Raw genomic sequence first — 12,824 nt, forward strand, 5'->3', positions numbered from 1 at the left:
GGAATATTAGTTCTGACAGTTTTGTTTAAATAAACATGCTTTCAAAAGGGTATTCTTAGTTAAAATTCTAATAGTAATATATGCTTAAATATTCTTAATTTACAACATAAGAGTTAATATATTTTGGGTGCCGGGTGGTGGCGCACCTGGTTGAGTGTACATGTTACAATGCACAAGGACCCAGGTTCAAGTCCCTGGTCCCCACCTGGAGGGGGAAAGCTTCACGAGTGGTAAAGCAGTGCTGCAGGTTTCTGTCTCTCTTCCTCTCTATCCCTCCATTCCCTCTGCACTTCTGGCTGTCTCTATCCAATAAATAAATAATTTTTTTAATTCTGTAATAAAAAAGAGTTAATATATTTTGTAATTACAGCCTGCATTTCTGGGGCATATTTCATTAGTGGATATGCACTAGATACATAATACAGAAAATATCTTGTAGAACAAAAAAAAATGTTTTCTAAATTATGGTCACTAGTGTTATAACACAAGGAATTCTACCTTTATATTATTCTTCTCAATCGTTTAACAATAATTAGCAATATAATGACTGATCATAGATATTAAAGTTTGAAGACTTCTGGAGGCATGGCTATGGAGTGGCAGTAGCCAATTTTTTCTCTACCAGATCAACTAGTAAAAGCAATGAAAAATCACCTGAAAAACTCAATAAACTATGATTAGGTTTACTTTGGAAACTCACCAAGTCACAGGTGATTACAGACACCTCTGGCTCATGGACAGAAAGGGGGTGAGGGAAAAATTCCTAGGACAAAAAGGCCATACTCAGAGACAGCTGACACCAAACCGGGAGAGTGATGCTGAGGCATACCACTTCCAGACCTGAGTCAAAGGAACAACTGACATGATTTTCACAGGCAATACTTTCAGCACATGTGCATATTATCTGTCAGGCTTAGGCAACAATCAGTCAAGTCATAGACCCCTTGGAATATACCTAAAATAGACTTCCTACCTGATTCTAACATGAAGACCGCAATATCATCTGCTCTATTCTCACCTTTAGGTTCCTGATTATTAAACAATTTGTTCTGTTTTATATCTTGATACTTTACAGTCACCAAGTTGCAGATGCACCATGATACCAACCTGACTTCCCTGGGTAGAGGACCTCAATGTGTCCTGGAATCCCACCTCCCCAGATCCCTACTCCACTAGGGAAAGACAGAAACAGGCTGGGGGTATGGATCAATCAGTCAACGCCCATGTTCAGTGGAGAAGCAATTACATAAGCCAGAACTCCTACTTTGTGCAACCCATAAAGATCTATGGCCCATACTCCCAGAGTGATAAAGAATAGAGAAGCTTTCAATGGATGGGATGAGATCCATGATCGAAGTTATAAACCAAGCTTCATAATAGCTTAACAGACATTGCTCATTTCTCTATGTAAGGAAATATAAACTCAGGAATTGAAGAGATCCGTTGCTTAACAAATAACAAACAATGAAGTTGTAAGTCAAACCAGCCCTCTTGCTCTACTAACTAATTTTATTTTATTTTTATTTTTGTCTCCACTGGATTAAATGAGTGAGAGGGATAGAATCATAAAATTAAGTTAGAGTTTCTTATAAAAGTAAGTTTGAGAAAAAGACCGAGTTAGGGTTTCTGATCAGATAAGGAGTAAAAAACACATATGAGATTTCTTTTTTCTGCCACCAAAGTTATTGCTGTGCTTAGTGCCTATATGTCTTTACAGTTCCTAATAATAAATTTTGCTTCTCTTTCTTTCTTTCTCTTGCTCTCTCTTTCTTCTTCCCCCCTCCCTTCCTTCCTTCCTTTCTTCCTTCTGTCTGCCTCTCTTTGAGAAAGCGTGAGAGATGGAGAGACACAGAGGAGAGACATTTGGTAACACGGTTCCTAAAGCTTCCCCCATAGGTGAGAGCCAGGGGGGGTTCCCATAACATGAGCAACCACCCTGCCCCTAGATTTATCTTTTACATCCATTCACTGATTTATCCATTATTAATTAACTCATTTAAAACCAAGGCACTTCTCAACTCTGGTTTATGGTGGTGCTGGGGACTGAATCTGAGACCACAGAGCCTCAGGCATGAAAATCTTTCTGCATAACCATTATACCATCACCCCTCTCCTCTATCTTTTGGTATTACAAGTACAATCTCACACACCAATTTCCACAGAACTTTCACAAACTCAAACAACATCACAGCCCTCTACCATCTCCTGATGAGTGGCCAGATCTCAACCATGTGTTCGATGTCACCCAAGCCCAGGAGGGCTATTTGCATTCAGTCTACAAAGTGAGGCTTCACCTTTTCCTAAAACTAGGTGTCTTGGCAAGAAAGGAGCATATTGTGAGCCTTCTAGAATTTATGAAGCCATTGCTCCTGCAACCATTTTCCCCCTATTTTTATTGGATAGATCAGAGAGAAATCAACAGAGGAGTGGAAGACGGAGATGCAAAGAGAGAAAGATAGCTTCCTCCAGCCCTGCTTCATCACTTGTGAAGACCCCCTGCAGGAGGGGAGTCAGGGGCTCGAACCGGATTCTTTGCTCAGGTTCTTACGCGTCATACTATGTGCGCTTAACCCAGTGCCCCATCCCACTCCCTTCTAGAATTCTTTAAAACATACATTATGGGTAAACATGTATCATTATTTCTTTTTTCTGTAGTCAGGAATTCACTATTCTGAGTTGATTCTTCTTCCCAGTGCCACAACCCATGTGGTATGGCAGGGACTCAAACCTGTGTTGTGCCGATGGCAAAGCAGGCACCCTCTGAAGTCAGCTATCTTGATGGCCCCTATGACGAATATTTTTAACAGTGCCACTTTTTTTTTTCCTTTTAGTATATTCCTAGAGTGGTAAAGTTTTCTGTTCCCTCTTTCTCTTTGAGTTAAGGGTTGAATTATGAAAAAGGGATGCTGAAGTTCATAATAAAAGAACCTTATTATTATTATTATTATTATTATATATTTTTAAACAATTTTTTAAATTATCTTTATTTATTTATTGGGTAGAGACAGACAGAAATTGAGAGGGAAGGGCTGGATAGAGAGGAAGAGACAGACATCTGCAGCCCTGCTTCACCACTCGTGGAGCTTTACCCCTGCAGGTGGGGAGCGGGGACTCGAACCTGGGTCCTTGCACATTGTAACATGTGTGCTCAGCCAGATGCGCCACCACCAGGCCCCATAAAAGAACCTTCTAGCTGTTCCATACACCATGTTTTTATTTTAGTACATTTACTTCTATTTACTTCATCCGATATCTTGTAGAGACGGGAACACACACACACACACACACACACACCAGTAAGTCATAATTCCTTTTTTAACCCTATTTCAATATGCATAGAAGAAGATGACAGAATTGCTTCAGCTCTCCCTTCCCTATCCCACTTTCTGACTCCAGAGCTTCTGCTCTGAATAACAAATCCAGCTGCAGCTCAGTCTTGCTGGACGGCAGGTGGAACAGATGGCTTGTGACCCTGTGCTGCCTACACGTTAGGGAAGCACCAGGGCTTGGATGGAGTAGAATTTTCTGTTTGTTTGTTCTAACAGTACTAATGTGAAAATAGTCAGTCAGGGAAATAGAAATCACTAGCCAGAAGTCACAGAATTTGTGCTGTTGTATTTGCTATTTTTCCCCTAGATACAGAGGCGGCTTCAGATCAGTAACCCATCACAATAAGGCCGTTCCACTTCCCACTTCCCACTTCATCTTTATTCAAGATCCCAGATGACAAATGCTTACAGGACCACATATCACTGAGTCTACAGTTTCCTATCATTTTAGCAGATTTCATTGCAGGGGTGGGGGGATAAAGCCTATACATTTTGTGCAGACTCAATCTGTATTAAAGATATATCAGGAGTTTATGGGGGAAAAAACTTGTCTGTTTGGAAAATAGCACTATTCATTTTTGTTGTTGTTGTGATTGTCCCAGGAACTTGACAACTGGTGAACTGACTCATTAGAAAGAGAGAGACAGAACAAGAGGGCAAAACAGCAGTGACCTCTCCTCCAAGGCACAATCCTGGTCAAATGTGTAGCAAAACAGGTGAAATATTCTGTTGATCCATCTCATATATTTTTTAAAAATATTTATTTATTTATTCCCTTTTGTTGCCCTTGTTGTTGTATTGTTGTAGTTATTGCTGTTACTGATATTGTCATTGTTGAATAGGACAGAGAGAAATGGAGAGGGGAAGGGAAGACAGAGGGAAAAAGAAAGACACCTGCAGATCTGCTTCATCACTTGTGAAGCGACTCCCCTGCAGGTGGGGAGCCGGAGGTTTGAACCAGGATCTTTACTTCCATCCTTGTGCTTTGCTCCACCTGTGTTTTACCTGCGCTACTGCCAGACTCCCTATATTTTTTTAAAGACCGACTGAGGTTTGTATACATTCTCTAGTAATTAACACAGCAGATCAGGTGTCTTTGTGTCTATCCAATAAAAAATAAATAAAATGTTTTTTTAATAGTATGCTTATAGGGGGGCAGGCAGTGGTGCACCTGGATAAGTGTGTACATTACAGTGTGAAAGGACACAGGTTCAAGCCCCTGGTCTCCACTTGTAGGGGGAAAGCCTCATGAATGGTGAAGCAGGACTGCAGGTGTCTCTCTGTCTTTCACCCTCTCTATCTCCCTCACCCCTCTCAATTTCTCTCTGTCCCTATCCAATAAATAAGTAAAACTATTTAAAAAATATTATGCTTATAAAGAGAATTTAGCCCATTGTGTATGGAGCAATATTTAGAGAGATGTGGGTTGATTAATAAAGTCATTTTTATAACCATTATTTTGAAACACTCTCGTCTAAGTAACAGCACTCCATAGCATGTCTCTTCAAGTATAACTCCATCTCTGCTCTCATCATACGCTCATGATTTACCAGAAGCAACAAACCAATAAAAGCTTACCTTCCCGACATATTGTGGATCTGGTCCCATGTGTTCTTCTAAAACAAAGAACTGATTCCAAACCCATCCCCTTTTAGGACGATGGTGGACTTCGGTTTCCCCTTCAATGTGTTTGGTTTGGTTTCTGGTCCCCTTGACGGAACTATGTTGAGCAGTTCCATAACACCTCTGCACAAAACAGAGACACACCAGGACTGGACAGATACAAGATGTGCTCGTTATTTTCATTGTAAGATAACTTTCCAGTTCACAGATTTCTTCCTTTTCCTTGTCAACGACAAGTGCTCAAGTGCTTAGCGAACATTCAAGAAAGAAGTCAAAGCATCTTTTGGAAGAATGGTCCAAAGTAAAGTAGGTAGCGTGTCCATGATTTAACTGCCCATCCGGGAAAGGTCAGACTGCATTTACATCCTGAACCACTTGTAGAACAAGTACAGCAGGTGCTTCTATCCTAAATCTTCAAGGCAGGTGAATGCAGGTAACCATTTTCTACCTATTGGAAAGAGAAATAATTATATATGTTATAAAACATGGTGGGCTTTGAATTCAAAGGCACTGCCTTTGAATGCAAGTTAGATCAGTTTTCATTGTGATGCTGATAAGCAAAGAGTATATAAAGGAGTATTTATGTGCTTTCTGAACACACACAAGCCTACACGTTAGGCAATTTTTTATATAAGAAATCTTAGGGAGTTGGGTGGTAGCACAGCGGGTTAAGTGCAGGTGGCGCAAAGCGCAAGGACCGGCATAAGGATCTGGGTTCGAGCCCCCAGCTCCCCACCTACAGGGGAGTTGCTTCACAGGTGGTGAAGCAGGTCTGAAAGTGTCTTTCTCTCCCCTTCTCTGTCTTCCCCTCCTCTCTCCATTTCTCTCTGTCCTATCCAACAACAATGACATCAGTAACAACAATAATAACTACAACAATAAAACAACAAGGGCAACAAAAGGGAATAAATATATAAATATATTAAAAAGAAAAGGAATCTTACCTACATGTAAGCATCTGTGCTGTAATTCATTAACCCCCAATAAAGGGCAGAAAAAGAAAGTTCCTAGCTGTATTGCCAGTTCTCGGTATCATATATCTGAATGTTTAGAGAAAACAAAAAGATATCATTGATAAGTGTGTAATTTCTCAAATACTGACCATGACCATTACGCACATGCCTGTGTAATGGTATGATCTCTACAATGCAATATGTGTTCTATGATTAAATCCTTAATGACTGAATTTTTTTGGTTTCTGTTTGTGTCTTGTTTTTATACAATTCTACTCTACACTGATAGCATATTGAACTTTAGTAAAATACATTATAGTGTTGAAAAATGTCAGAGATTATCATAGTAATAAATTACTTTAATTATTCAATAAGCAAAATAGAAAATAAATACAACAGGGTGGAGGGTAGATAGCATAATGGTTATGTAAGCAGACTCTCATGCCTGAGGCTCCGGAGTCCCAAGTTCTATCCCCCGCACCACCATAAGCCAGAGCTGAACAGTGCTCTGGTTAAAAAAAAGAAAAGAAATGCAACAGAAAAGACTGACTGAAAAACACAAGCAATTAATAATACTTAAAAAAGGTATAAAGAATAAATGAATGTTTGTAAAAAAGAAAGGAAGGAAGGAAGGGAAGAAGAAAGAAAAAGAAAGAAAGAAAGAAAGAAAGAAAGAAAGAAAGAAAGAAAGGAAGGAAGAAAGAAAGGAAGAAGAAAAGAACAGGGGACATTTCTTTGATGCCGATGACATAGGTTTCAGTAAATTTGGGCAATGAAAAATGAATGACTGAAATTATGAGGTTATTGAAAACATATAAAATTGTGGAGTTATTCAGTAATTTATATGTGTTTAGATAAAAAGTACTGATTCAATAATATTCTTTTTTTAAATATGTATTTATTCCTCATTTTTTTATTGTTGTAGTTATTATTGTCATCGTTGTTGGATAGGAGAGAGAGAAATGGAGAGAGGAGGGGAAGACAGAGAAGGAGAGAAAAAGAGAGACACGTGCAGACTTGCTTCACCGCTTGTGAAGCGACTCCCCTGCAGGTGGGGAGCTAAGCTGGTCCTTGTGCTTTGCACCATGTGCACTTAACCTGCTGCACTACCGCCAGACTCCCAAGAACATTCTTTAAATATGCTAGATACAACAATTCTTCAGTCCATACAAGTTACTCTTGTTAAGTCAGCACAGAGAGAGAGAGAGAGATGTTGATCTGAATGATCTACAAGGTCATAGACATAACAATATAAATTCTTTTAACAACTCAAATAACCATTCATAGCATAATTATTTTATAAAATTGAGAAACATGTTTATACCATTAGATGAAAAAACACAGCACTGAACACAGAACATGTCTGTTCTCCTAGTACCTCCTCCTTTGAATTAAGGTTAATAATAAGATTTACTTAGCCAATTGTGTAATAATTTCATTAGATAAGAACTGGGAATTGTATTCTAAGCATGGATTACATACAAATTAAATTTTGTAATAACTTTTGATAAAAGGTATATTTTCACTGATTCAAGTTAATATGGTGAAGGGAACTTTCCCTCTGTCTCTTTCTTTTTACAATTAACTTACAATGTGAAATTCTGTGATGTATCTAAATTCTCCAATATTATCCAGTTTCAATTTTCTTATTTACTAAAATTTATAAATTGAATAACTGCTTTGCATAGTATTTATAGTCTGTTAAAAATATCTGGAAATATTTTTATTAAGGGTTTATTCTTATTAATGAAGAGAGTCTTGATTTTCAAATCACAAATTTTTTTAAAAAGGAAACTTTATCTAGTCTTCTTAGAAGTCAAGCTGATAAATTTATAGAAGGTGCTGTTATCTTAATACTTTCACACCATCTGGTGTGATTTTTAAATGAAATTAACATCTCTGCCCTGTATTCAAAGTTGTTTAACAAAGCGTAATTCATGAGTAAGAGGTGAAGAAAGTACATTTGTGATGCTCTATAGAGATGCAGACTGTTTTCTTTTCAGTAATGATCTTTTGTACCAATTTACAAATATATTAATACAAATTAATCCTACTCACAACTAATATGTTTATGAATCTGTTATGACAATTATCAAAGTTGATAAATGCTTTGTGGGATGAAAAGGCAGATGTCATCAACACCATCACTATCATTTTGAAAGCAACTTCATAGACTGTCTATTATCAAGACAGAGAACAATGATGATTTTTGTTTTACCTCAAGAAACATTTCTCTGAATTGTTTAAAAAGAGTTACCGTAAAGACAATAACAATATAAAATACTGAGAATAACACAACAGAAATTTGCTATAACTATTTGCATTCTTGACTTAATAGCATTCAGACATGCCACTTCCATGAAGCATTGTAATATATGCGTTCTGGGGGCCAGGAACTGGTACACCCAGGTTAAGCACACATAGTACTAAGCAGAAGGACTGAGCTAGGATCTGGATTTGAGCCCCAGGCTCCCCATCTGAGGAGGTATGCAGGGCTGGGAGGTATCTATCTCTCTCCTTCTCTATCTCCCCCTCCCCTCTCAATTTCTCCCTGTCCTATCCAGTAAAATGGCCACCAGGAGCAGTGGATTCATAGTGTTAGCACCGAGCCCAGTGATAATTCTGGAGGCAAAAAAAAAAGTGGGGTAGGGGGCAAATAAAGTAATACATGAGTTCTAAGGAGTAAGAGCAGAGCTCTAAGCTTCAACTTTGAGAAGTTAAGGGCAAGGTACTTTCCTCTTATAATCGTCTACGTTAGAATTTGCAACAATGGCATATATATATTAACTGTATGTTTGGATGTCTTGGGGCAAATAATGGATGGGTGTGACAACAGTGGTAAAAGATTCAACATGCAGAAATAGTGACTTCCCCTGTTATGGAAGACAGAGTCCATGAGAAGCTGCAGGGATTGAATAGTTTTAGCTAAGAAAGCTGTGGTATAGGGAGTAGGGCATTAGCGCAGTGTGTTATGTGCAGGTGGCGCAAAGCACAAGGACCAACATAAGGATCCAGGTTGGAACCCCCCGCTCCCCACCTGCAGGGGAGTCACTTCACAGGTGGTGAAGCAGGTCTGCAGGTGTCTGTCTTCCTCTCTCCCTTTCTGTCTTCCCCTCCTCTCTCCATTTCTCTCTGTCCTATCCAACAACAGCTACATCAACAATAATTACAACAATAAAACAATAAGGGCAGCTAAAGGGAATAAATAAATAACAAATAAATATTTAAAAAAGAAGAAGAAAGTTGTGGTATATACACACAGTGGAATACTATTCAGCTATTAAAAATGGTGAATTCACCTTTTCACTTCATCTTGGATAGAGCTTGAAGGAATCATGTTAAGTGAGATAAGCCAAAAAAAAAACAAAGGATGATAATGGGATGATCTCACTCATGGACAGAAGTTGAAAAATAAAAACAGATAGGTATTGCACCAAAGTAAAGGAGTCTGGGGGTGGGGGTGGGGGTTAGCTCCAGGCTCATGGTGGTGGAGGTGGACCTAACCAAGGCTCTTGTTGAGAGTGTTTTGCAGAAAACTGAGAAATTTTACAGAGATATCAAAAACTGTATTTACTGAAAATCACTAATCCCCCAATAAAAAAAGAGTAGTTTTAGCTACACGGATTCAGAGATAAGTACTTCTATCTAATTCAAACTGTCAGTTCTACTGCTTCTGACTTTTTCCCAAATATGACACTTAAAGCACATGATTAATTTTGAACATACTTAGTACTCTCTTAATAAATGCATTAACTGCTTCTACTGACCAAGATGGACTTTTGTTATTTGAAAGAAGAATCATCTATGATAGAAGCATCACTACTGTAATTCTCAAAGTTGAGGCTTCAAAAAAAAATGCATCACATATTTTAACATGTAAATATGCTTCTCTCTTCTGTTCAGTATTTAATTCTGGTGATCATATTTTGCTTCTAGAAAACAATTACATCTCTAACTACTTGCTCTTCAGAAGTAGAGTTAATAACCTTGGACTGTGAGTTGAGTGAAATGACATTGGACATTCATTTTATAGAAAAAATATCACATTTTATTAACATTTTATTGAGTCCCTAATTTTTCATTTATGAATAAATATTTGCATTTAACTACCTTTATCTTTAGCTAAATCTTTAAATTTATGATTTAATAACTGTGTGTCATTTACAAATGGCTTCTTACCTACATTTAGTAACTCCTGTCACCTCAGATTAAATCATGAGCCACTTATAGCTCTTCAGATCAGAGAGCTCTAAGGAAAGACCACTATCAGAGAAATTGATTCTGACATTAACCTAAATGTTATTTATTGCAACTTAGATCTTTGGCTGGATTTTCTTGTCAACTAATACTTATTTTATAATTTTTTTGTACAAATAATTATTTCAATTAGTTTTCTAAACTTATTTACATTTATTTTGCTTCTTTGTTTTGAAGACATGTTGATGAAAAAAATACTCTGTTGACATCATTTTATAAATGTGTTATTCCATTGTTTAATATGGGTGGGGTTATATAAGATAGTAATTCACCTTTAAAAATAACCTTTAATAATTGGCATACATTTCTAAATTCTAGCATTAAATGTCATGTATGCATAGATTAAAGAAATGATAAAGAAGTTAAAGTGTAATTTAAAAAAATCTGTCTTTCCTAGAATTACTTTCCTTGGGAGACTTACCAGGGTAATTCGTGTGGAACAATGCAAAAGGTACATGGCACTCAATATCTAGGCTTTCCAACTGCCCACCACAAAGCATCAGATGGCTATTCTTCATGTCAGGATGATTCATTTTGAAAATAAGGAAACTCAGCTTTTCTATGATGAATCATTCAAAGTCACCATACTTTCAGGGAGGTAAAAATGTAAGAGAATTTATAGGGTGGGAAAGACAGCATAGTGGTTATTCAAGGAGATTCTCTTGCCTGAGGCTTCAAAGAGCTACTTTGTTGCTTGTGAAGGTTCCCTTCTCCAGGTAGAGGATAGAAACTTGAAACTAGGGAGTCGGGTGGTGGCGCAGTGGATTAAGCGCAGTGGATTAAGCGCACGTGGTGTAAAACGCAGGACTGGCCTAAGGATCCTGGTTCGAGCCCCTGGATCCCCACCTGCAAGGGGAATCCCTTCACAGGCAGTAAAGCAGGTCTGCAGGCATCTGTCTTTCTCTCCCCCTCTCTGTCTTCCCTCCTCTCTCCATTTCTCTCTGTCCTAAGCAACAACAATGACATCAATAACCACAACAATGTTAAACAACAAGGGCAACAAAAGGGAAAATAAATAAATAAAAAGAAAATTGAAACTAGATTCAATCCCTCACACTACCATAAACCAGAGCTGAGTAGTGCTCTGGTAAAATAAATAAAAAGAAGAAAGAAAAAAAGAATGGAAGGAAGGAAGGGAGAGAGGTAAGAGAGAGACAGAGAAAGTAAGTTTATGTTTCATTAGGATTCCTGGACACTTAAATAAGTTGAAAGTTAGAAATAGGGAATAAAATTCATTTTCAAATTTCCTATGTACTGATCTTTGTGTGCATGATCATTTAACTTCCTTTTATTGAACACACTACTAAAGCAGTGTCCACCATTTTACCCACTGTGCCACCCCTGGGTCACAGTATAATGCCTTAGCAAGTTAATAATTCTATGCCCTTTCTTAGAACTTTGCTATACAAATCATGCATTATATATGTGTAACTAAAATTTCTTGTCATGCTTTTGAAGAAATACTTTTAGAAAGAACTTAAGTGATAGAACTGTTGTGTACCAGGAAGTGTATTGATGTGTATAATATGCCTTTACTTAGATGGGGGTAGGTATGGTGTAGGAACATAATTTTTAAAAAACAGTAGGGGGTTGGGTGGTAGCTCAGTGGAGGCAAACAAACAAACAAATAAACAAACAAAACAGTAAAATGTGGCACTAAAAGTTATACAGTACTGCAAAATGATGTTATTTCAATAACAATACACTACAATGAAATTGAAAAAAATTATTATGTGTATATTTCCCAACTATTAATATAGTCAACTCCTTGATTATTTCCTATTAAAGGAAGAAATATTCTCTTTCTTTGGAAATACTTATGCTTCCTTTATATTATATAAGAAATTCACTAGCCTAATTAGGATACATGGTGTCATGGTTCCTATTAGTAAGAAAACTATTAGAATTTTTGTCATGCCATATTGATGCTGATGATTCCTGCTAAAAATGGGATCAAACACATTCCAGCATATGTTCTCCTTCATCCCCCCCTCCCCTTTATTTGACAGAACAGAAAGGAATTGAGAGGAAGGGAGTGGGAGACACAGAGGGAGAAACAGAGAGAGACACCTGCAGCACTACTTTGTTGCTTGTGAAGGTTCCCCACTCCAGGAAGAGAAGAGAAACTTGAAGCTTGGTCCTTGTACATGGCCATGTGTTTACTCAACCAAGTGTGTCATCACTAAGCTTCCTTCTCCTTTCTTCATCTGAAATCCCACTACAATTTTAGTTCTTCAGACTCTCAATTCATCCTCCAAACACATGTAGGACAAGTGCCTTTTTTTGTCTCCCCAAGTTGTAACTGCCATCCCTCTAGAGTTTAGTCACTACCCTTGATGACACCCACAACAGGATATAAACAGTATTTCCTTTTTTGCTGTGTGATTTTTATCACTTTTTGTTTTCTCAAACTAGACTGCAAGTTTCTTTTTATATTTTTTATTATCCATATTTATCTATTGAATAGAGACAGCCAGAAATTGAAAAAGAAAGGAGTGATAAATAGGGAGAGAGACAGAGAGACACCAGTAACACTGCACCACTCACAAAGCTTTCCCTCTGCAGGTGTGGACTAGGGGCTCAAACCTGGATTCTTGCGCATTGTAACATGTGCACTGAACTAGGTGTACTACCACCTGGCCGCCTAAAGTCACCACTTTCC

At 37.8% G+C, this 12,824-nt stretch overlaps 1 protein-coding gene across 1 annotated transcript in view; it reads right to left on the reverse strand.

The window, feature by feature from the left end:
* CDH18 (cadherin 18) overlaps positions 1-12,824 on the reverse strand; it is a 550,225-nt gene that overhangs the window by 344,201 nt on the left and 193,200 nt on the right. The window contains 2 exon segments of the mRNA XM_007532688.2: positions 4,908-4,996; positions 4,999-5,400. Of these exon segments, the coding sequence (XP_007532750.2) occupies positions 4,908-4,996; positions 4,999-5,068 (159 nt within the window). The 5' untranslated portion in view covers positions 5,069-5,400.

The sequence above is a fragment of the Erinaceus europaeus genome, chromosome 5 (genome assembly GCF_950295315.1).
Source record: "Erinaceus europaeus chromosome 5, mEriEur2.1, whole genome shotgun sequence".
Lineage (NCBI taxonomy): Eukaryota > Metazoa > Chordata > Mammalia > Eulipotyphla > Erinaceidae > Erinaceus > Erinaceus europaeus.